General features: G+C 36.3%; 2 protein-coding genes across 5 annotated transcripts in view; one reads left to right on the forward strand and one right to left on the reverse strand.

Moving 5' to 3' along the window:
- The window catches only part of LOC145672096 (uncharacterized), a 76,552-nt gene extending 74,307 nt beyond the window's left edge, over positions 1 to 2,245 (forward strand). For all 4 annotated transcript variants that reach the window (XM_081741360.1, XM_081741361.1, XM_081741362.1 and 1 more), the window contains exon 18: positions 1,637 to 2,245. In XM_081741360.1, the coding sequence (XP_081597486.1) occupies positions 1,637 to 1,789 (153 nt within the window). In that variant the 3' untranslated portion in view covers positions 1,790 to 2,245. The remainder of the gene's footprint in view (positions 1 to 1,636) is intronic.
- A 9,157-nt stretch (positions 2,246 to 11,402) lies between these two features.
- The window catches only part of LOC145671816 (putative phytanoyl-CoA dioxygenase), a 246,860-nt gene continuing 231,783 nt past the window's right edge, over positions 11,403 to 26,479 (reverse strand). Inside the window, exons 5-7 of the mRNA XM_081741047.1 lie at positions 24,028 to 24,255; positions 13,922 to 14,018; positions 11,403 to 11,646 (exon numbers count right to left, since the gene is read on the reverse strand). Coding sequence (XP_081597173.1) covers positions 11,513 to 11,646; positions 13,922 to 14,018; positions 24,028 to 24,255 — 459 coding nt within the window. The 3' untranslated portion in view covers positions 11,403 to 11,512. The remainder of the gene's footprint in view (positions 11,647 to 13,921; positions 14,019 to 24,027; positions 24,256 to 26,479) is intronic.

The raw sequence follows: 26,479 nt of genomic DNA on the forward strand, positions 1-26,479 counted from the left end.
AGGAAAGTACATCACAGGTTATTAAGGTCACGGAGATGGGCTAGTCATAAACGGTATTTATAAGTAGAGGGCTTCTGTAGAAAAGGACATTACAATGTTACCGCCCTATATCTTAGGTTCAGAAGTGTTTGTCAACTGAATTGGAGGGAGTACAGTGAAATACTCCCGGTATGGCGACAGGGCAATACGTGCGTCTCCAAAGGTCTTATTTTGAGCGGAGTATGCATAGAGTCACTTCTTTAGAGAAATTTATACAATTATAATTTATATTATTTATAATAAAATCCGTCGGTGTTCAATAAAGTGTATAATCAGTGGGAAAAAGTGGAAAGCTATTGATTTTAATGAATAAAAATTATAAATTGTTTATCTAAATGCGCTTACACTCAGTATTTTTGCTGCCCTGCTATAGCCTTCGTCCGGTCTATGCACAAACGTTTGTTGAAATCAAAACCTTCTGTACATTCAAGAGACTTAAGTTGATACTTTTTGAATAAAATAAAATAGTTGATAGCTTTTTGTTCTTCGAGGACAACTTGATCGTTTATTTATTTGTCTATGTGAGAAGAATTTACTATTATCTATTATTGTCTGTCTTCTAATGGTTCCAACAATAACGCATATACTGCTTTTAATGTTTCTACTAAAATATACAAGGTCTGTTCGGAAAGTAAAGTAATACATTTTATTATGAAGCGACTGTACGTTGCAGCGCACTGTTTCCCTGGGATCGATGGTGGTGATACCAAGCGAGTGCTTGCTGAGTTATTTCCGAGCTGTCGAAGGCGAAGGGCGGGCGATTTAGTAAACCTCTGTTTCACCTCTTGTACAAGTCGCGATGCAGCACTCACTGGAACAGAGATACACGATCGAGTTTTGTCTGAAACTTGACAGATCTACCACGGAAACTTTCCCAACGGTTTAACAGGTCTTTGGGGATGAGTGTTTATCACAAAGGCAAGTCAACAGATGGCACAAGGTGTTTTTAGAAGGCCTTGAAGAGGTCGACGACGATGCCCGCGCTGGCCGCCTCAAACGACTAAAATGTAACTCGTGTGAATGAATTTTTCCAAACAGACCGTCTAATGAGTGTTCGTTTAATCACCGGTATGTTAAATATTTCAAAAGATGTCCACCCTAAAAGGAGATCGGTACAGAATAATTGATGACGTAAAAGCAGCGTGTAAAATAGCTTTAAACACACTTTGTGAACAGGCTTTCCAGGATGTCTTGGCAGATTCCAAAGATGGCAGAGATGTACAATATTTTGAAGAATTTTAATGTACAATCCGCGGCAAAAAACCTGCAACATGAGCATATAAGTTTATTGTGAAATAACGAAGTCCTTTGCTCCAAAATAAGTGTGTATGGGAGGAGGCCGAGGTTCATCCTGGCGTGATTCGTTCCACTTAGACGTTATGTTCATTCCCTGTGCTGTTAGGCGTAGTTTCACAATAAACTTATATCCTCATGTTGCATTTTTTTTTGCCGCGTATTGTACAAGTATTCTTATTAGGTAAATACATTTTTCTTTCATACTTGTAGACTTGGTGACATTACTTTCCGGACAGACTTTGTATTTGAGCCAACTCACTTTGACACTTCTTATAACAAGGAATTTTGTGTTATTTTCTAGATAATGATCAATGAAGACGGTCAACCCATAGAAATGGTTATCCATGAGGACCAAGATGGAACGTTCGATCAATCGGACGGAGTTCAGTTCGTGATCGAGTCAGGACAAGTGATGACTCCTGAGGAGGTGTTAGAAGTAGTGACTTCGAATTGAAAGATTAAACAAGACGTGGAGCTTAATGTCCTTGAATATGCATAAGAGATACTCATGTAAAAACAATTAAGTGTAAGAATTAATTGCAACTGCGTTCTTTTCAAGTGATAATTATGTGTAAGAAAAGAAAGAAAGAAAGAAAGAAAAAAGCATAATATTGTAAATTTCGTCTCTAAGAGACTGTACATAATTGCAAGACGTTGTACATGTATATGTAAGTTTCAAGCCGTTTTAGTTGTGTGTGTGTGTTAATTAGTTAAGCGTGGTTTATTTTTTATTTATCTGCAAACTAAAACCTTGACTATTTAATTCACTTCCTGTAAAAGTGAAATTGTGAAATAATGTTAAAAAAAAATATATATTAAGAAATCATTTATCAAGCTTTAATGTTAAAAAGAAAGAAATAATGACACTGTGAATGTAAGTTAAAATACAATATATGTATTTTCGAATAAATCTTATAATTTTGATACTAGATAAAAATAGAACTCGATTTGGACATTTTGAAAGCGAATGATTATAAGGATCGGAAAATATTTTTTTTTTTAATCTGTAAAATACAGATGCCATGGAAGATAATAACTTTTTTTCTTTTTTTCCCAATAATTTCGTCGATATTATTGTGTATAAATCGGTCTTACGATAAGTATCTTACTATATTATCGTAAGATTGGATTTGGTGAAGAATTATTGCAATAGAAATCGTACGGTTTACAAATCAGAGAAATTTCAGTGCTATTGTGACGCCTGAAGAAAGATTTTTAAAAAAACCCTTTTGAGACTTCACTTTTTTTAAGGTAAATTTTAGACTTTCAGTCAAGCAGCTATTGCGTCGAGACTATTTATCGTAGGATCATGGTTCATAACCTCGTTTTGTTCGGAATGAAGCAATGTTTCCAACTGTACCAGTCAAATTTCCCTCCCTAATATGTACCTAAGGTAATAAAATTCCCGCCCAAAGTGGGGGGAAAAAGGATTTCTTTTTCAAAAAAAAAATCTCAGTTTCCCGCGAATTTCTCTCCTCCGGTACACGACACGGACATACGAATGGTACCAGGAAAAAAAAAAAAACTGCTTCATTCCGAACCAAACGAGGTATGAAACATAATCCTGGGGTAAATAGTTTTGATGCTAAAATTGAATTACTATTTTTCCCGACCCATTTTTTCCTAACAACTACTAATCTATTATTATTCAGTAAGATCTAGTGAATGAACCATGATTCTACGACAAATAGGGATGACACTGTAGCTACTTTACTAAACACATTGACTAAAAATGTGTAATACGGGAAAAATTCAGAATTTTTTTGAAAAATCTCTTATTTACCCTACGATCATGTTTCGTACCTCGTTTTGTTCGGAATGATGCTAGGTTTTGAACGGTACCATTTACATGTCCCTATCATGTACCTAAGGGGAGTAATTTCCGAAAAAGGGAAAAAAGTTGAAAAAATCCCCTTTTTCCACTTTGGGCAGGATATTCCCGCTTCTGATACATAATAGGGAAATTTGAGTGGTACAGTTGGAAAAATTCCTTCATTACGAACACAACGAGGTACGGACAATGATCCTAAAATTAATAGCGATGTGTCAGGATTTTTTTTTAAGCTCTAAAATTTACCCTTGTCTTTTTTCCTTCGTCCATGTTTGTGACGTCACTTCCCACAGGCATCGCACACGTGACTGCAAAATGCCTATGAAACATTCTTCAATGCTTCCCCGCTTGAATGAATGCAAAACACCCAGTGTGAAAAGCTTTACTAGATTTATAAAGCAAAATCCGAAGGTCAACGCCATGGTACAGATTTGTACTAGAAGTCCCCAAAGGATTAATGCTCGAAACTGACTCCGGCATAATATAGTCGAAATTATTGGGATCGTAAATATTTTAATTTAGAATATAACTTTCATTAGGATTAGGATTTAGACTTGGGGGCTCTCAGCATCTATGGCCATGTTAGCTCGTCACGTGTGTGGGATGACGTCCCTTGGCGAGAAAGAAAAGATTGAGGAAGGAAGGAAGCGGTCTGGGACCCGTATGTTGGGTACCATCCCGGCATTTGGCTGGTGTGAATTAAGAAAACCTCACCCAAGATGGCTGGCGTGAAAAAAAATTTAAAACCTTTTCGACCGAGTGTCCTCACTGGGAGTCGAACCCGGGACCGTTCGCATCAAAGACGAGAGCGTTTGCGACTACGCTACGCAGGACACAACTTTCATGTGGATTTTTAAGACGTAAGAAAGGAGGGGTTCTTATTTCAATCTGTTTATATAAATATTGTACAATGCAATACAACCCTGTGTGACAGGAGTCTGTTTCTTGGTGCAAGCTGAGACATGTTCATTCTTGCACAGTAACCGCTGCGCCAAGTCAATGGGCTGTGTTATTCATTAGCAGTGATAGTCTAAAGTGGCATCTTGGTTACGAAATGAGATACGAGCAGTTTTGCATATAACTTCGAGCGTGGTTTAAATGTAAACTAGTGCTTAGAAGAAATGACTTTTGCAATGGGTGATGTCTGTCCACATCGTACGACTATATTCAGGTGGTACAAATAATTCTAAAGAGGAAATTTCACTCTGGAGGACGCTGAGAGGGTGGGGAAAGCCACGAATGTCAGTTACAAAGGAAAACATTACTGCTGTTAGGAAAATGCTCGACGAAGACAGGCTAGTGACCTACCAGCAGATTGGTGATATCTTAGGATTAAATGCACCAGCAATTCGTTCGACTCTACATGATCATTTCCACGTGAAGAAACTTTATTGACTGGGTGCCGCATAGTCTTACCGAAGAGCAGATGACACGTGTGACATGGCGCCGGGAAATGTTGCATATGTTTGATAAAGGACAATCTCGATATGTGAACAACGTCATGACAGGTGACAAGACTTGTACTATTATGATGTGCCGACCAAGACTCAGATCCAAGTTTGGGTCTTTGATGATGAGGATACACTTATAGATGTCAGAATAACCCGATCAGTAAAGAAGAAAATGATAGCTGTATTTGTATTTTACCAGCGGCGCAAATTTGTCAATATATATATTAAGCGATGTTCAAAATGTTTATAAAGTTGAAAAACTGCTTCAACATTGGAAAGCGGGCTGATTTGGGGTTTATTCTGGAAGGGAGGAAATGAGACTCATATTACGATAGATGAATCTGATTTCTGAGGTGAACCTGTTGTATATTATATACGTATATCAGGCGATGTAGATGAAGTAGTGGTACATATCAGTATTACAAACCTGTGTTGTGAACACATTATGAAATTTGAATACGGGCATAAATTATAATTGGTACCGAAAGACGGGTTTACTTTAGGGTCAAAAGAGTTGCACAGCCCTCTGTCGATAAAACCATGAACTGTAAAAAGAAAGTTTCAACTGCCACCCTAAGATAGAACATCTAACTGTATTTTGGCTATAATGTTGGCAGTTAACATCATTTCTAATTACCCGGAGGGTTTGTTATGGAAGTATGGAAAGCAGTCACTGTAAAGGCGGACAAAATTTGAAAGATGTCGCCTACAAGAATTTCCGTCAAATTTAAGTTTCATAGAATACTACTGTGTATAATAGGACTTTGAAGAAATAGTTGCAATTGAAGTGTGAAACGTTTTAGTCATGGAAAAAAATAAAACTGGAAAAAGGCGTTTTATCTTCTAATCTTGGTTACTTTTCACCGGTCCAAAGTAATCCCTTAGATAGGAAATTATTACTACTGATACAGTGGCGTAAGCAAAGGCTTGGGGGCCCTCCAGCAGACAGCGTGGAGTGGGACCCCTTCCCACTTCACGATTTGAGGGCCCCTGATGGCTTGAGGCCCCCCCACAATGCAGGGTCTGCGGGGCCCTTATTTACGCCCCTGTACTGATACCTTCTGCCTTGTAATTTTAGGTAAATTTCCTATTTAAGCAGATGCCGAAATGGATTTTTTCTTGGAAAATAAATTACGAACAGTGGCGGATCCAGGAAAATAATTTGAGGGGGGCTTCACTCAGAAAAGCTTCTTCTTTTTTTTTTTTATAAATCACTAACTTTTGAGAAGGGCAGGGGGGGTTGAAGCGTATATGCATAGGAATGACTAACATTGGATAAGAAATCCTGCTATTTGGGTGGGCTTGAACTTGAAAGCCCCAAACCCCGTAAATCTTGTACTGATTACGGTTGGAATGATATTCTTGAACATAAAGAGCAACCAAGACAAATAATTTCACGGGGATTTTTTTTTTTCTGTTCCTGAATTGTCATTTTTGTGGGACATGTGATAAATTATAGAATATAGTTCCTGTGCCGGGACCAGAAAACACATATACGTAATTTTCTTTACAAATATCAGTAATTCATACTAAGTATCGGTACCATTATTCTAATATTTGTAGACTGCGTGCAGTTTTGTGTAGGAAGTAAAATCTACAAACACTGGAGGGAAAATGTTGCACAGAAACATTACGTTCTTACGTTGAACATACATGCGGTGCAAAGTATCCTCACCTATGGGGTTATTTTGCACCAAAGTTTATATTTCAATAACCATAGTCTTAGTAAATGTTTACTAACGCACTTGCGTGAATGTTTTCGTTATATATCTAGCTATTATATGTTTAAAATACAGTGTTCTAAATCATTACGTTTGTAAGTTACATGCGATTTTTCTTTAAAATTCTTTACATCTGGTGCAAAGTAAAAGACTCATAAAATGCTTCGTGTGGAGTGTTGTACTGTATGGGGCGGAAACGTGGACATTACGTAAAGGCGATGAAAATAGACTGGAAGCCTTCGAAATGTGGGTGTGGAGAAGAATGGAAAGAATTAGTTGGGTCGAGCGGAAAACGAATGAGAGTGTGTTAGAAATGGTGGGTGAGAAAAGAACACTTTTCGATATTATTAGGAAGAGGAAGAGAAACTGGTTGGGACATTGCCTAAGAAGAAATTGTATTATGAGGGACGTCCTAGAGGGTATGGTGGCGGTAAAGAGCGGGAGGGGGCGAAGGAGACTACAATTAATGGATGATATAAAAACAGAAAGATCATACGCGAAGACGAAGAAGTTAGCGGAGGACCGTGGAGCATGGAAGCTTCTCAGCTGTGGCAAGTGACCTGCCAATAAAGACAGAATACCTATGATGATGATGATGGTGCAAAGTAACGCCGTCTTACGGTATATTTCTACTTGAGCATTCACAATGTTCCACATTCAAACTTTAGGAGAATTGTTTTATGATAATATGAATAATGACTTCCCCAAAATTATGAAGAAAGAAAATCAATTATATATGACGCAACAATACTCTTATTTGTGCAAAATGATGATGATCTCAATAGCATTATAGGAATTAAACAATTGAAAATAGACTAACAATAATTAATGACAAATTTAATGTAATGAAGTTTCAAACCTTTACATCAATAAGGTGTAATGGAAAAGCCAAGAGAAATCAATTTCATCTCACTTTGTTTTTCTGGCAGCCGGACTCAAATCATCACACTTATCCCCAAAAAGCACTTTTCAAATCGGATTATTGGGGGGACAGTCCCGTCCCAGTTCCAAGATTGGAGAGGACATGTCCCCCTTATCCCCCCGGGATTTGCGCCAGTATATTTTACTTAAAGACAGTAAAGAAAGTAAGCCAGATGATATAGCCAGATGACATACTATCATCCTTTTTAAATATCTATATAAATATAAAGATAGTGTAATATTGGGGTAATGCCGGCTCTTTCCGCTGAATCTGAAGTCAGAGATTACGGCCAGTGGTCCTAGGTTGCTTAGGAAAATTACCCCTCGACTAACAATTTTCTTCTATTACTATTGTATAATATACAATACATGCACCAGAAGGTTAGAACAATTGCTAGGGTTGAGAGTGAAAAAAAATATGCGTCCACGCACGAATTTAAAATTAATTCATATATAGCGAAATCAAAGATTAAACCGACCTTTTTTTATTAGGAGTAAAACTGTCATAAAGCATTCCCTGCCACGCGCGACCTGTCAGTGTGTTGGATGTTCCTGCACTGATATTATTCACTGGATCCACGTTGCCGGCAAACCAGTTTTCTTGTGCGTCAGTATTTGGTCAAAAGAAGGGTCAGACCCTCCATATTTACCTGATTTCGATCAGCAGAGTTCCTGCTTCTTTCTAAGCTCAAACCTGAGTATTGTGCTGCCAAAATGTCTTGAGCCGTGGCAAAAATGCGAACCCACGCTCATATCCTCACACACACAGGCGTTGAGCCAATAAGGGCTCAGCTGTTGCTAAGCGAGAGAAAGCGAGTGGAATTCCTTCAGCCGATAGCAGCGCTTGCAACGGAAGACTAGAGATCAAGTCAATGTAGCATATCTATAGCAAGAAAGCTTTCTGCCAGTTGGCGCGTGGTTGGCTTTTGGCTTTCTACGCTTGCACTTGAAACGCATGCTTTCATACAATTTGCCTTTTCTTGTACTTACAAGCGATGCTTTAGACCCTTCACAAAGCGTCATAGCATCACTGGCCGTTCGTTTGCTATTGACTTGACGTGACTTGTATAACGCTTGCGTCAAGCTTGAATGGAACACTGAATGCGAGATTGCCCCTATGTAAATTCGTTACTGGAATCCAGCTTGCGGCATGCTTGCACGTTTTCCTATCAAGCTGGATGCAAGCTTAGCCGACTTGCAATTCAAGCTTACAGCAAGCGGCTTGCAAGTTGTCTCTGCTATTAGGGAATTTTCTCTCCAGGAGAGCGTCTTATGGATGTTGCATCAATTCAAGCGAATGCAACCGGTTCTAACGTTATGAGGCAGCACTTAGGCAAAGTCCTCTACGTAAGTAAGTTTGTTAAAAAAAAAGTAAAAATATTATATTAGATAGATACACTGCAACAAATATGGCATAGAGGCATAGACATAAGTCTAAAATCTACCGGTTCAAATGTGAAAGTTTGAAATAGTATTAATTGCTCATATTACATGTTATTCGTAACATTAGATAAAATTAAAATAAACTACACATTATAAAGAAACGGTCAAAATAATAATAAAAAAAATATATATCAAAATATAGAAAACTAGCATATATTACCCGCTTCGCTGGGTTGAAATAAATAATTTAAATGGACATTAATTTTGCTAATTTTCGATCATTTTAATGTATGTCACTCCTCCTCATCTGCAAGAACTATAGATTCAACACTAATATCGGTCAATTTTGACCTACACACACACACACACACACACACATATAGGGGAAGGTCGTCTGGTATCGGACACCTTAGCTTTTTTTAGTTTGTCATGCTGAAAAATAGCTATATCAAATAACTTAATGCACAAAATGATACCTTGGTATCTTACACACAACGTGTTAAAGGTGACTTGATAGGTAAAAACTAATAATATATATTTTTGTCAAAAAATCAAAGGAACACAAATTAGCGTTCTTAAAAAGTGGAGGGTGGTATCGGACAAACATAAAACTATAGAGAATTAGTCTTTTGAAGCAATTTAATAACAGAACAAATTGAAAATATTAGCTGTTTTAGCTGTTTACTTACAGGAGTTCTTACACACAAAATAGAGTTTTATTACGCTTTGAAATAGAGCCTAAAATAAGAGTAAAAAATATATCTTATCATTCTTAGTCTCCTCAAGAGTTGTTATTTTTTATCCTGACATAAATCACAATGATAAAATAGTCTGCCTTCAAAATTTTGACATTGTTCATGTACCAAGTTTTTACATATATTGCGCTGTATCCACTCATCAAAAGATTCCCCGCAGATTATAATGTTTAGTTTTTCAGCAAGTTTATAAACTAGTTTTAAAAATTCTGATATTCTTAGTGGCATTAGGCTAGTTAACTATACAAAGCCTTTACATGATTGTATAGAATTTCTTCTTGGTCACGTTCTACTAGATGTGCCTTTGTTATCCTAGCAGCGAGGCTTAGCTGTTACCTCTTTCCCTTCCAACACGATCTTCTAATGTACTCTAAGGAACACCAGATCTAGCACTGGCCGCACGTGCTTCTTTGGAAATAACTTTGTCCATGGCCAACTTCATATTTTCTTCATTCTAATTGCCACGTATTTTCCCCATGGTTTCCTGAAATGGCCAGAAACGATTAAAAACGTCAAGTTTACTTACCAGTGTTGTGTCCGATACCACCCCATTCTCTTTTGTGCGATACCAGCCGAAAGACTTGTAACTTATGAATGGCTATCTACCAGCTTGTAACAACACGAAGGCAAGTATACGCCTAAATTATAATATATATACACCCTAATAAATGCTCTGATAGCAGTCATATATCAATACATTTACTTTGTGAGAAGTTGCAGGCACACAAATCTATCTCCGTGCAGCTGATCACTCGCAAAAATACAAAAACCTTGAAGCACGAGATACACCGTTCATCGGACAAATCCACTATGGCGTGAGCTTAGCTAGTTCATTTTGACCAATTAACTGTATGCTTGACAGGTGCCGCCTTAAGCAGGAAATAACGAAAACTGCTTTTGTCCGATACCACCCGCTGTCCGATACCAGACGACTTTCCCCTATATATAGTTCTCCCTCCCCCATGTTGCGGGCCGTGGATTCAGCACTAATAACGGTCATTTTCTATGATTTTTAAATCTCTCTTCCTTCTCTCCCCCAAATTGCGGGTTTGAATTTGAATTTGAACGGGGTCGAAAGTATCACTTTCATCTAAGGGACCCAGAAAACTATAAATTCGACACTGATAGTAGCCATTTTTGATCATTTTTATATATATCTCCTCCTCTCCCTCCCTCAAGTGGCGGAGCTGATTTTGTATTTGAACTGGATCAGAAATGTCACTGTTCATCTGAATGATCCCGAAAACTATGGATTAGACACTAACATTTGTCATTTTCGATCATTATTATATATAGGTCCCCCTCCCCCACCTCCGTGCTGTGGCACACGGCATCAGAATCGTCACTGTTAATCTCAGCTACTCCTAAAACTATGGATTCGACACTAATTTAGTAATTTTCGATCATTTTTAAATGTTCGAATCAGCATTGACATTTATCCCCCCTCCCCCCACAAGTGTTCTTTTAAGATTATCAATAAAAAAATATTATAAATATAGCTATAAGGTGCTCAACTCACTTGTAACGGTGGGCACACAACTCAGCCTTCTTGTGGTTATTTAATGCACCCGAACCCAATAACCGTAAGTGTGGATTCTTCCTTATAATAATTGTGTACGATCTCATCGTTTCATGACCTTTCCCCATAAGCTGTTAGGAACAAAGCCAAAACCACAATAAATGGCTTATATAAACGGAAATAGGAAAAAATTAAATCCAAAACTGTCATTAAATGGCTTATCCCAAACAAAAACAAATAAAAAGCAAACCTAAAACACTCATAGTATATGTATGTAATATACGGAAGACAGATGTCAGACATCTGCAACGGCATGATGTAATATCTAAGCGTTAAAAGTATGTAGCATATGGATAACGTATGCTCCATACTGATTTCTGTAGCAAGAGGATTCCGTATATATTGTACTACAATATACCGCTGTCCGGAGAACAGATTTTTCTGTGTACTGTATCTTAAAAAATATATAGCAAAATAACTAACAAATTATAATGGTTTTATAAACATAATTTATTACTTCTCTGAAGATATGCACAAATATTTGAAAACTTTTTTTTTTTTTGCTTCAAAATTTTTATTTAATTTTTGTCTTATCTTCAAGAATTCTGGCTTGCTTTCTGTTCCCAGATCAATGGAAATGTATCAGAAATCGCTGGTTCTCCGGGATTTAAGCCACCATTGATGGGTGGAGAGATTTCCCACGGTCTAGTTGTCATCACAGCATCATCACCTACACATGCAAATATCACACAAGATTAAAACAACGTTTACAATTAGAATATGGTCAACAGGTTAATTCAATATAATAAAAATTAAATACTTTTTTGTATACATACAAATCATGCTGATCTCACTGATCTCATTAAAATGAGTTTTTACCATTCAACATTCGTCTGGAAATTCATCTATTATTAATTATATGAGTGTTACCTGCCTATTTCACTATAAATTCCGTACAAACTTTGATGAAGATGCATGTTTCTTTTGAGATTTGAGCTTTGAAATTGGTTAACAATAAAGTGAATTAGCATCACGTTTCAAGTATACGAATACGAAGATCTTGAATAAATTGATTTATTGTGGTTAAATTAAAAATCAAGCATAAGACTTGACAGCATTCTTAAAATTTATACACTAGGATGATACATACGTTCATAAACGGATAGACAGTTACATATCAAACTATTGTGTGTAATATTGTGCATCCAAATTGTATATTTAATTGCTTAGTTATAACTTTTTCAGTTTCGGGAAAGACAAAGTGTCAAGCACACAGTAGATCCATTTTCATTTCTCCTGTATGAGTTTAACAAGAGATCTTGTATGTCATTTTCCAACACGTTCTTACAGACGAATCGTTTACGTAGAATATGAATTGTATTATACAACCACATCTGGTCTATTTCCACAATGATTCCTTCAATTAATCTGTATCTAATGGACTCTGAGACAAAATCATCAATAAGTAAGATAATAGTCAGATTTTACTTTATGAGATTTTTGCTCTTCAGTAAAACCAGCAAGTTTTCTCAAGAAATGACATGCAAGACCTGCCGAAACATAGGCTCTTCATTGCGAATAATCGAGAAGAATTCATAGTTGATTCCGTGCTTACTTCAAGCATGAAAGAATACTATGCTACGATTTTTTTTAAAGCATGAACTTTGAATAGCACATTAAAACATACGAAAATTTAAATTAGATGCAAAAGAATGCGGAACAGATGGCACACGTTCAAGTGGGTACCTTGACAACGTTGTTTATATCGATATCTGCTTACGTGGCATACCTTTAAATGGGTAGCACATGTTCAAATTAGGGTCTAGACTAGCACTACACCAACGTTTCTCAACCTTTTTACTTTGGGACACACCAAAGTATGTTTCAAACTTTCGCGACATCCCTGTATGTGATCTTTTCCTAGATGAAATATATATATATATATATATATATATATATATATATATATATATATATATATATATATATAACACTTTCTTTTTATTATTATTATGGAACGACTATGAGGTACAAATCTCTCAAACTACGTAAGACTCTTGAATAGAACCATATTAACATAAAATAAACTTATGACTCTTAAGCAGGAATATGAGAAAGAAATATTACCATCAGAAATACAAGACATCAAACCTAAAATTAGTGAGATATTCGTTCCTAGAGCTATGCGTGGACGAACTCTTGACAGACACATTCTCATGCCTAGTGTTTCTTTCCAAACAAAAATGAACAGCGTTAAAAGCAAACTTTCAAGCTTTAAATTTGGAAGACAACTGTGAAATCAAGTCGGTTGGTGATAAATTTTTATTTTCTTCTAAAGATTATTTCTTTGCAGAAGATCTAAAACCTCGTGACACACCTGACATGTATTCGCGACACAGCGGTTGAGAAACGCTAATCTAGACAGATGGCATACGTTAAAACGAGTAGTTAGTCATATAGCACACTTCATACGGAGGTCCACTTTTATGGCACATGTTCAAATGGGTGTCTAGACAAATGGTTCTAGACACATAGCACATGTTAGAATGGATGTCTAGTAGCGTGTGTCACATTGAAATTGGTGTCGACATTTCTCACGTTCAAATGGGTTTTTAGACAGATGGTTTGCGTTCAAATGGGTGTTTAGTCAAATATATTATGTTCAAATGGGTGTCTTGTTATATGGGTTATGTTGAAATGCGATTTCTAGCCACATAGCTCACGTTAGAATGGATGCCTAGGTAGACGGCAACATTCAAATGGATGTCTAGTCATATGACTCGCGTTCAAATGGGTATCAGATATAATCCACGTTGAAACAGAAGTATAGAATGGATCGTTCAAATGGGATGGTCCCACCTAGTAGTCACTAATGCTTTCGTTTTTGGTGCGAGCGGTCCCGGCGAGTGGTCTTGGATTCGAATCTCGATGACGAAAGGAATCAAGTAGACCGCATAGAAGAATCAAGTGATATTAAAATTTGAAGATTTCTTATAATTTCTTACCTAACCATCTGGTAGACAGAACCCGCCTTGGAATATTTGTTTGGTTCCCATGAGCTCCATGCACAGTCAGCATATGAAATACAAGACAATCACCAGGCTGAAATTAATATATAATAATATTTGTTATTGATATATTAGTCACTTATATTGGGTTCATTCATTAGTTAAGGCCATTCATTTTCGGTTTATTATTTTTTTCAGATGCCAGTGGTAATAGTATGCTGTGGAATGTAGCAATTGTAGCTTGGGACTAATCAATTTTTGTTTTTCAGGGTTTGAAGTATGGATTGTCAAGTTGGAAAGAAAGGTGATTTTTATTGCTAGAAGGAACACTTGGAAATGATTTGACAGGTTCCGAAGTGGAAATGTTGACCTGAGCGATGCCCCACGTTCTGGTCGCTCATCCCAGTTTGATGAGAACCATTTAAACGACTTTATCCATCTTTCTATCGCCTGTTTTTCCGCCATCTTGAATCATATCGCCGACATCAGCCTTTTCCCTCGCGTATTGTTACTGGAGATGAGAAATGGTACCCGCACACGAACTTTAAGCAAAGATGCATCCCAAGAAGACAATGTTTTGTGTCTGGTTGGACATAGAATGGATTATCCATGGTGAACTGTAATCAACTACAACGTGTTCTCAAAGCACTTCAAGAAAAAATGCCAAATAAACGACATGATATCATCCTCCACGTGGACAACGTTAGATCACATGTGGTCCACATAACAACTGTTGACATTGAACAGCTTCAATGGGAGATTTTCCCTACCCGGCGTATTCTCCAGACATGGCTCCTACAGATTACCTACTTTTCCAGTCTCTGAAGTTACTTCGTAGAACATCTTTCGAAAACTAGGAGCAGCTGCAAAATTTTATTGAAGACTTCTATGCATCGAAGTCGCCATTTTTTTTAAATTCATAAATTCATCCAGGAACTGCCTGTATGTTGGAAACAGATTATGAACAATGGGAATACATCAGTGATACAGTGTCTGATTATCCATTGTCCGTTCAACCCTCAAACAAGAAATGTACCCATTGGTTGTAAACGACACAGACTAATGAATCAACCCAATATTACATGCTCATAATACATTTAATAGCTAATGACTTGTTACGACTTGTTATATAAGGTAAATGCATAAAATATAAGCATATTTCTGCCCTCTTAGATTCTAGCTCACGTCTTTAGTGTACTGGGTCCCGAGTTCGATTCTCTATGGGAGAGCATTGAAATTTGGGCGTATTACCGTGGTTTAGATTCTATTTGAAACTGTAGATCCAAATCTCATATAGCTTCAATATTGAAAAGGAACGCTAAGCTCTCAACCAACTAACGAACTTCTTCCTGATATCATGAAAGGAAATTGCTTTAGATTTTAATGTACGTGAGTAAAACTAGATATATGCTGACCAATTAGAAATTTAGAGAAAAAGACATTCATGCGGGAAGTTCATTTTTAAAAAATGTAATTAGGGATTCTATTTCAGAAATTACCTATAGGGATATGAAAAGTAGTACTGTAAAATACTAAAGCCTGTGACAAACATCTTGGCATTTCAGCTAAACGAATAAAACGCAAGCTCTGGCGCGACGTTGCCAAGTGGTAAAGGAGTGTAGCTATGGGTAAGCAGATAAACTACAGCGCGATCAGGTGACAGAGTATAGACGTGGGATGTGTACAAAATAAACGTGGCAATACCGCTGGCCTCTCATTTGCTAGCAGCATTTAAAGGGAACTTGGAGCGCCGCTTTCAAATGCCAAGATGTTTGTCACGCCGTTTAGTAATAAGTTTGTTGTTCTGGTGGAATAATTTTGTTGCTTGGTTGGGGTGGAGGGGAAGGATGAGAATTTCCCTACGTCATTCTCTGAAATCATCACTAGATATTTTACTTACAGTAACATGTTTGTAAATGCTAGTATCCCATGTAAATGCTAGTGTAACATGTTTGTAAATGCTGGGCACCGATTGTCCCATTGTTAATTCAAGATGTAAGCTATAATTATAAAATTCCCGCATATTTTCGGTTATACCCAATACTTGGCTCTTTCCATGTGGGGCATAGAAAAGCAGGAAAAATCGTTTGTGATAATACGTACATTTGTAATGTAAATACAAGTAGCAGTAAGATGTGAAAGAGTTTTTGGTCTTATGGCGTGATATATTCTCAATGAATATTGAAACCGGAAGTGGTAATAGATTGCTAGCACTTCCGGTTTCGGTAGAGAGAGAGTAGAGTGGAGACAGAATATATTCGCTTCGGACGCTTAATCGAGTGCAGAAAACCTTGTCTCACTATCTATTACCGTTTAACTCTATACTGATGAACATTAAAACCGGAAGTGGTTGATTTTTCCTACTTCAGGTTTGAATAAAGAGTTAAGAGCCTTAGAACAATAAATCGATTCCAGAAATATCTTCAAGGCATCTTTTATCGTTTTGGTTCTAACTAGATCAAAATTGAAACCGGAAGTTGTAGTAGTTTTCTATCATTTCCGCTTTTAGTAGAGAGTTAAGGATAGAAATGAATTATTGGGATGCTTAATCGATGACAGGAAACCGCTTCTCGACATTTACATAACACAATTTTCGCTCTATAGTGATTAATATAAACCAGAAATTCAACCACTTCCGGTTCGAATATCGGAATGAACTCCACTTCTAACTTTTGACCTCCTATATCCTGGTCCAAATTATTAGTAATCCACCAAATAGTTCTTGAGATATCTTGTCATCCGGATAGATGGACACACGAACAGATAGGCTAAATATATTATAATATCCTACTCATGGTCTATATTTGTAAACAACAAAGCGTGTTTCCTATTTGCAAACAAAATCACGTGCTTTCTTACTACAACTATACAAGTAAGCAGACCACAGAATCCTGGTTATCATCAGGTCATGTGACAAAGGAGAAACACAAGAGCCACCGCTCTCTAGAAAATGGTATAACTTGCCTGGAGCTCTGAAAAAAATCTACTTTAACGAAGCTTCGTAGCTTGTCTCAAGCTCTGAGGTTTCCTGGCCGCTTGGCTTACCTGGAGCTATGTAAAAACTCAACCTCTTTCTTAGTTTGTCTAAAGCTCTGAGAGATCCTAATCGTAAGCACCTAGCTTGCCTGGAGCTCTATGGCTTCCCTGCCCGTTTAGCTTGCCTAGAGCTCTGCAGAATCTCACCCTCTTTCTTTGCTTGCCTGAAGCAGTGTGGTATCCTTCCTTTGGCTGCTTGGACCTTGAGATACCTATTTTATCCATACTACATAAAAAAAATGTATTGGACTTCGGGCCACAATTATAGTGACTTGCATAATAATAATAAAAAAAAAGTTGTGGGAGAATACCAAATTCCGTGTGTTATATTGCTCTAAGTACCTGAATTTTTGGTTGGTAAATCAAATACTTTTATGAAACAGTTCGTTCTTGTTTTTGTGTTTTCCATGCGCCATGCTACCGGTTCTACAGGCTTAAGGGTAACTGGTTCACGGATAATGTTTCTTAAGGACGATTAAATTACGCTTCTTGAAGAATTTGAAAATTATAGTACACTAACTTTACACCAGTTTTTTTTTTAAAGCCAAAATTTTCTGTTTGTTTGTGTTTTGGATTTTTATGTTTCTCCATGATTGATTGTTACTACTTTCTTCATCGCCATGGCTATCTGTAATGGGACCTATTGCTTACCGGCGTTGAATACCTGCTTCATATTCGTTTCTTTTAGTCATTGATTTATATAAACAATTACTTTGTTGTTTACTTTGAAATGAACTAAGATTTTATTGGATTCACTGATTTGTTCTTCATTATGGATCCAAGTCTCTTTAAAAAGTCGATTACTTCGTGAAAATTAATCATAATAAAATAAAATTTTAATATTTATAATAAATTTTTCTTTAAAGTAATATAAATCTCTACATATACACAGGGTGTTACAAAAGCGTGTCACATTTTTTTAGGAACAGATTTCTCGCATCAAAGTAATAATAAAGTTTATACGGATCTGTGCTCAGAGTGCCGAAAGCGTGAAACAAGTAAATTTGAAAAGTTTATAGGTCCACTACTATGTGATCTATCGTAGTCGGGTCAAGACATCACTGAGGAACTGGTATGTGAACTATCCAAATATCCATGTTTAAGAATGCTCCAATACTTGCACACCAATTTTCAGAGGTAGGTGGAGAGTAATCAACCCCCAAACAACCCTCAAACAACCTCTCTAGAAATATTGTGGAAGTACCGGAGGATCTGAAAGATGGATATTTGGATAGTTCACATACTAGTTCCTTAGTGATGTCTTGACCCGACTGCGATCGGCCCTATGGTAGTGGAACTATGGACCTTTAAAGTTAATTTTTTCACGTTTTCAGCACCTATAACTACTATGCACTTCCGACACAGATCGATATGATTTTTTTTAAAAATCTTATTTTGATATTGAGAATTCTATTCCCGAAATATAGTGACAAATTTTTGGAACACCCTATATAAAGAGGGGGCGCGGTGGCTCAGTGGTAGAGCGTTCACCTCCGGTGCTTGGGGTCCCTGGTTCAATCCCAGCTCGCGCCGTGTGGACTTTGTGGTGAACAAACACCGTGTTCGTGGGTTTTCTCGGGGTTCTCCCACTTTCTTCATTCCACCATTTCATTCACTTCTCATAATCACCGTCGCCTTTAGCCTAACCGGTATAAACGTGAGACGTAAAACTTAAAGATTTCATTTTTCTCCCTGTATAAAAGGAGTCCTGACTGAATGACTGACTGATCAACGCCTTATTCAAACCGCTTAAGCTGGAAACTTGAAATTTGGATAGGGCATAGGGTTTGTGAGTAAGACCCCTATTAAGGAAGGATTTTTGGAAATTCGAGGGGTTAGTAGGAAAAGAGAGGTGGCAATTAGTATCTTAAAATTTCCATATCTTGGAATCTCTAAAGGTTAGAAACATGAAAATTACTGTTTAGATTTTTCATTTAAGATAATAAAAGGCATATTTAAGCGTTTTTTTTTTTGATTGACCCATCACAATCATTTATTAAATTTATTTAAACTCGTCCCATAGTTAAATTTTAAACTAAAATACCACAGTCGCCTCATAGCAGATTTTCTGGTTAGGCTTACGCCGTTTGTAACAGGGGCGGATCCAGTGGGGCGATTGACCCCTTCCCAGAAGAGGAAACTTTCTTATTTTATATATAAATAAATCCCATCCCAGAGTTGGAAGCTCTTAACCCTTTTCTTGGCAAGACTTCCGTTGCTCAGAAAAAAATTACTACATGCGATTTCCGTGTCAAATAATTGTAAAATAGGACATAATTGCACATTTTAGTTACATGTTTTATTTAGACAAGGCTGTGACGTAATGTATCCCATACGATACATTGCCAAGAATAGGTAGTCACAAAGTAGCCAAAAATATTTAAAAAAAAAAACTATGTATCCCAATGGATACATTGTCAAGAAGAGAGTTAAAAGTAGCTCTAATCAGCAGTATTACAACCCACCGCTTTCCTCAGAAGTCAGTCCTGGATCCGATCCTGGTTTGTAACATGCAGATACTTAAGGATGGAGATGAAATGTGTTGTTAGGACACTCGATCGTTTGCAGGAAGCTGCTTTTCGCTATTTATTACCGTTTTTTCTCTATAGTAGTTAACATTAAAACCAGAAATGGTTGATCGCAAATTTTTCCAGTCTTTTTTTAAAAAAAAAGTATGTTTCGTGTCAATGACATTTCAATACCATTTCTTTCAATCTATCTCTAAAGGCATTTCAGTGTCAGAGAAATTTTTATTCTGCAAGAAACGAGAAATGCGCTTGGATGTAGGTTGATGTGTTTCTCGTTAGATGTCACTGGTAATTTCAAGTTTAGTGCGCTGCCATCTAGTAACGGAAATAATAACTATTTCGAACCTGAGTAACGTAATAGAATATGATTGCATTGGAGCTCACTATAATAGCCCCTTATGACATCCTAGTGGTGCAGCAACTGGGAGGCCTGTGGGAGGACAGGCATCTCAATGATCCCTTGTTCAGTAGTGGCCATGTTGCTATTAACTAAAATATGGAAGAAACGTGGTCTGGTCGATAATTACTTTGTGCTGTCAATTATTCAAAAACTACGGGAGGCCGACTGAATAAAAAAAAAAAAAAAAAACACTAATAGACCCCTATTGGATACTCACGTTTCTCGCAAGATAAGTTCTATCCCCCGTCACTTGTCACTGAATTAAAATCGTATTCATCAGGCAGAGGGTAAGTTAGAATGTTGAAGAAACTCGTTTATTAAGAACGAAAACATTTATCAGTTTTGGAGTTTCTTTTTTTTTCTTTTAGAGCTGTTTAAAAACTCAGTTTTTTACATACCTCGAAAACGAATGTCGTTCATTCTAACTTTGAAACTGCTTTGCCCTAATGAAAAAACAAAATCTGTTTAAGCCAAATCAAGTTTAACAAATACCGTAAGACGGGGTTACTTTGCACATCAGGGGTTACTTTGCACAAAATACAAAAATGAGGCAGTATTATGGACTTCTAACATCTGCTGTAAGACTCTGAATTACAGGTTTTCCATATACGTTGGCAATTGACCACTGAGCCAACATATCCCGTCATGTTTTTAATTAAGAAAAGGAGTAAACAACATATTAATTTATCATACCTTGGTAGAAAGATAGGTAGCACAGTATTCTTGAACGACAGTATTGTTCTGCTAAATGAACTTGTTTTGTGAGCGCAACTATGTTTCCACGTTTCACTTTCCATCCCGATATTGGATAGTTGGGCTCGACAAATGTAAGATTCTGATATAAGGCAAAATTTATAACGTCCATTTATATTTTGTGGAGTGGATTCGATGCAGCCACTGTTCTGATGGACACATGAATTATGTACTGACAGTGGTAACTGAAACATATACGTGCACGATACTTGAAAGGAATAAAATGTGCTAATTGTAACTGTACGTGAAAATAAAAAGTCAATTTGTAACTATAAGAGAATGTAATGGCTATGATGTATAACTCTAGCAGTAAGTACAGAAGTTTGTAGTAAATTACCGTTTTGCAATACATGCAACTTTATTGAAATTTCATTGTAAATTCCCATCTGGTATTAGGCATGTTCACTCTTCTATATTAGAACGGATTTCCTTAACTCCTCAAATTTCTAATTTCTTCAGTTTTTTTTTTTCGAAAAATAGAAAGTTCAATATCGCCGAATATTAATATTACGTGAGATAAAAGGTAAGGTATTTTGTGTTTTTGATAATTTTCAGTACGTTAATCATAGCTATTTGTGAAAGTATCCGATATTTATTCTGTTTACCTTATTTTTTAAATGTACTCGCAACTAGAGACGCAGAAAAGCTCTTTTTCGGGGGGGGGGGGGGGGTTAGTTCCTTTTAAAAGGAAGAACCAGCTTTTGGGGACATTTCTTTTTCATAAATAACCCTGCTTATAGAAAGTGGAACTTTTAGCCATTATTATTATTATTATTATTATTATTATTATTATTATTATTATTATTATTATTATTATTATTATTATTATTATTATTATTATTATTATTTTGTATTCAAGTGGTACTTTTGCTTCTCTTAGGCATATAGTAGATTCTACAATTAAGAATGTACACTCATGTCCAAAATTATTGTTGCGTGTGTATAAATATGTTGTTGTAGGAATTTAATTTGATAACGAATTCGCTCGGTATTTTTAATAATGTTAGTATAATGTATATAATGTAATTAATCTAATGCAATGTATATAATGTAATGTAATTTTTTTTATAATGTGTAATCGACAAAGACATGTATATGGTAAATTTCATGTCAAAAGAGTAGTAAATAAGAACAACAAAACGAAAATAAAACTTTCATGTCCATTTAGCAACATTTTGTTTTACTCATTCTAATTTTCGTATTTATGATTTTTTTCCTATGAAATTTACCACAAATATACATTTCCCGATTACATTTTCCGATTATTAGAATTAAAAGTACCCTGCAAAATCATTATCAAATTGTATTCTTACACGAATACAGTTATAGATATGCGACAATAATTTTGGACATAAATATACATTAACAACTTTAAATACTTGTGAGTACTATATTTAATCCAGGGTTATATTAATTGGTTCTCAAAGTGGTAATTGTAGTTTTGCCAACAAGTGTAAGTTATGCAACCCATCATATCACTGACATTTTTTTGCCTGCAACCGTAAGTTATGCAACCTGCCATATGACTGGCATTGTATTTTTGTCAGCAACTGTAAGTTATGGAACGCACCATTTTACTGGCAGTGCATTTTTGCCAGCAAGTGTAAGTTATGCAACCCACCATATTATAAGTGCTTTGCTGGCTGCCTAATAACCTTAACTAAGTTATACCGGGGTTTCTACAGGTGCCTCAATTTCTGAGACATTCCATGACTTCCATAAAAGTTTTCCCTCTTTTTTTTTTTGTCAGCCTTTTCTTTTCCTTTACAGCCGACCATACCTTACCTTAATGTCTTAATCTTTTTAGGCTATCTTTAATACTATGATGTAATGTTTATTCCCAAAGTAAGACACATATAAACCTTCCTTCAATTGTTTTTATTTTCTCTGATAATCTTCTTTCAATTTATATTACTTTAATCACATCTGATTTGTTGATTGTTATAGTCAGGGGCGGATCCAGGGTGAGAGTTCGGGCGATCGCTTCCCCCCCCCCGGAAGAGGAAACTTCCTTATTTTATATATATAAATAAAACCCATCGCAGAGTTTAGAGCTTTTAAAAGTAACTCTAAGCAGCAGTATTACAACCCACCGCCCCCCCAGAAGTTCGTCCTGGATCCGCCCCTGGTTATAGTCTGACTATAACAATCAATTCCAGTGGATTTCTATTTTCGGTTTTAGTAGAGTTGAAGGATGAAGATGAAATTTATTTTCTTGGATCAACTGCAGGAAACCATATCTCACTATCTATTCCATTCTTGCTCTATACTGATCAGAGTTAAAACGCTGTATAGTGATCACAAAAAATAGTTGATTTCTACCCTTTTCGTTTGAATATTACCTCTATCGACCAGCGTTACCAACATGTACGATAATTACGAAATTATACAACAATTTTGACTCCCATATGATGTACGACATCTAATGTACAATAATAAGAAAATCTACGATATTTTAATAAATCGTGATAAGAAAGAAATTAATAACTGAGAACATAACTTCAAAATATGAAAGAAATGATATTCATTGCGTAGAGAAAAGGATTTGAATTTTGTAGTCAATGTAACAATTTACGTAATTACAAATAAGGGCAACAACTTCTCAAAAAGGCAACTAAAGTGAAATTGATAGAGCAGTACTTAGAATATTTTTACATTACGTTTTACGTTTATGGTGTTTCATAATCATGAAAACAATTTTGTTTTGTGATCGTGATTATTTACGGATATCGAAATTTTCTAAACATTATACGTGATCTACTGTTTTAAATCAGAGCTAAACCTTTTTCTAGTATTTCTATCGCACGCAAGTACCCACACCGGAATTCAAAGGTAGGACCTCGGCCGTTAGCAAACTCGGTCAAGAAATTACTAGGTGCTTCGAGAATATGACTTTTCACAATTGGTAAGAGGTTGAACTCTTTCGACTTCCAAGCAGATTATTTTAACTACACATATTAGCAAACGAATTATTATTATTATTATTATTATTATTATTATTATTATTATTATTATTATTATTATTATTATTATTATTATTATTATTATTGTAAATATTTAATACTATTTTTCTAATAAATATTTCGACTGGAAACAAGTACGATACTTTTACTAGACAAACGATAATTTTGAAGTAGTATGTACGATAATCTCTGCTGAATTGGTTGGCAACACTGCCATCGACTCCCTGCATCGTGGCCAAAATTTATGTTGGTTTGTGAAGTAGATTTTGGGATTTTTTGTCTCACGAAGGGATGGACGAACAAACAAAATAGAACAAATAAAAGAGTTTTGGTTGGAAAACGAAATTTCTTGAAAACAACCTTATTTTCATTGGTTCTCTGTGTGTGATAAAGTGAAAACATTATCAAAATCAAGAAACTTACCTCCAAATCCCATTCTAGTATTCTGTACTTTCCAGAATCGATTTCTTCCTCTGGTACATCTTCAAAATTGTGTTCTCCTAAATTCGAGTTATTTTCTATTCTAGTGTAGTTTCTGGATGTAGCAAATTTTCTGGGTATGAACCATCGATCCCATTTGTGAGATCCTTGGACAAATCGCAGCGTTGTACTTTGAGCGACTGAATCAACAGGCATCCATATAGAGCATACCTGAAATCAATTTAAGGAGTGAAAATTAAAAAAAAAAAAAAATCTGTTTTATAATATAAGTACGAGTATACGAGGTGTGTTCGAAAAGTATCAAACCTTGTTTTTTTTCGCGTAAACCAATGACGTGCGCGAGAAATTCTTCAGTGTAGATGTAGAGGAGCACTCATGCGCAGTCGTGGATATTTCCCGCTCACAGAAAGCATCAGTCGCTGCAGTCGGTCAACGAGTGAAGACGTGTAGTGAGCGGTTGGCGGATTTAAGTTTTTGTTAAATGACTGAAAAACTTGAGCAGCGATATTGCACCAAATATTGCCAAAAGCTTAGCGATACCCAAGCAGAAACCATTCAATTGGATTGGTGCATTCAATTTTGAACAAGAATTTGAGGCATGAGGAGAGTGTCCGCGAAATTTGATTCAGAATTTCATCGCCCAACACAACATTCCTGTGTGTCGTTTTTGTATACCAGATGTAACAAACATTCGAAGCCATAAGCTATCTTCGTTATGAAGAAAGACACGAAACTCTGCAAAGACTCCGTATCTTTAGTAGGCGGTTGTTGTTGTTGTTGTTGAATTTGAAGCAGTTGTAAATAGGCGGTTTTCAGTCTAAAATGGTGGATTTTTTTTTTCAATTAGACCAGCTGTTTGGACTCCACACTGGTAATATGCCTAATGTTAACGAAAAAGGTAGGTTTCCAGTTCAGTAGGCTATTCTCTCGGACTCTGATCATACGCACAAAACAGAATTGTTGCGAAACGGATTTCAAGGTGTTTTAGATTTCCTCACACAACAATATACATGTTCCCCATGTTATTTTTGTGTGGCATTACTTTCCTTTCGATCAGCCTATTGCCTTGACAATGTTGCATTTCCATTTACCACTGGGCGGATTACCAGTGTGGAGATTCCACCATTTTGGATTGAAAATTCACCTATTTTCAACAACATTCTTCTCGTTCAGTTTTTTTCTTATCTTTACTCATATTAAGATATTTGTCTTGGACTTCATCTTCATTGCACTCATATATATGTCTAAAAAATCCCCTGATATAGGGTAGCTCAGTTATTATCAGAGTTACAACAAAACTTAAGAGGGGAAACCACCTCCAAATATGATTTTCAATATAAAGTGAAGGATTTTTTTTTTTCTTAAATCGGACGAGCCGTTTGGGCTGTACACTTCTTTATGCGCCCAATGCTAAATGAAACTTTGCCATTTACCTCGATCCACAACATAAGCGAATGAAATTACTCTCTTTTACGTTAAGGTGTCGATGGCCAGCCCCCATTTCAAACACTAACTTCATTCACTTATGTAGTGGTTCCAGGTAAATGGCAACGTTGCATTTTCATTTAGCATTGGTCGCAGTGTGGCCACCGCTAGTACCTTGGTACTAGATCTAGTACCTTTTTATAATATGTTAGTGTTCTAGTACGTTCACCGAAAAATCTAGTACTTTTCACCTCATCTTTCCTCATAAATGCATTTGAGGCAAAAAAAAAAAAAAAATCTTATGAAAAGTTGGCAATGCACGGAAATTTCATTGTTCCTTGTAACTTTTTTCTTTAACAGTAGTATTTACAAGAGCGGCAGTGGGACATTGTTCCCATTTGGTTGCCTCCTCTAACTCATAAATGACCACGGTAAACAATATTACATATTTGGTGATCCGTTTAAACAGTAGGCTATTAAGGAATTAGGATTCGATTTTCTCAATAAACCCATTTTATATTTCTTATTTTCTCCCGAAATCCTCAATATTTGTCATACTTGTGTTACTTTAGTGGGTTTACAGTGAGTTCTAATACGACAATTAAGCAGGAATTCCGCCAGGAGTTTTAGTTTGGGGGTGTAAAGTCCAAATTGGGAGGATGGATGTGGTTTGCACGGTTGGTATCGAATTTTGACTTTCAAAAATTCAAGTTGGAATTTCTTTCATGAAGTCAGGATGCACTGCCCCACTCACAGGTGATGGGGAGCTGCCGGAAACCTTCTAATAAGATGGTAATATCGTAAAATTTTATAAATAGGGTGAAACGGGAGCAGATAAAATTTTAGTAGTTTTTGTCCAGATCTAGTACTTTTTATGTATCGGTTAGTACGAAATATTTGCGCTGGTTAGTCACACTGATTGGGTGCATAAAGAGTGTACAGCCCAAACGGCTCGTCCGATTTATAAATTCCTTCACTTTAGATTGAAAACATCATATTTGGAGACGGT

The sequence above is a fragment of the Thermobia domestica genome, chromosome 15, assembly GCF_964235325.1.
Source record: "Thermobia domestica chromosome 15, izTheDome1.hap1.1, whole genome shotgun sequence".
Taxonomy (NCBI): Eukaryota; Metazoa; Arthropoda; class Insecta; order Zygentoma; family Lepismatidae; genus Thermobia; species Thermobia domestica.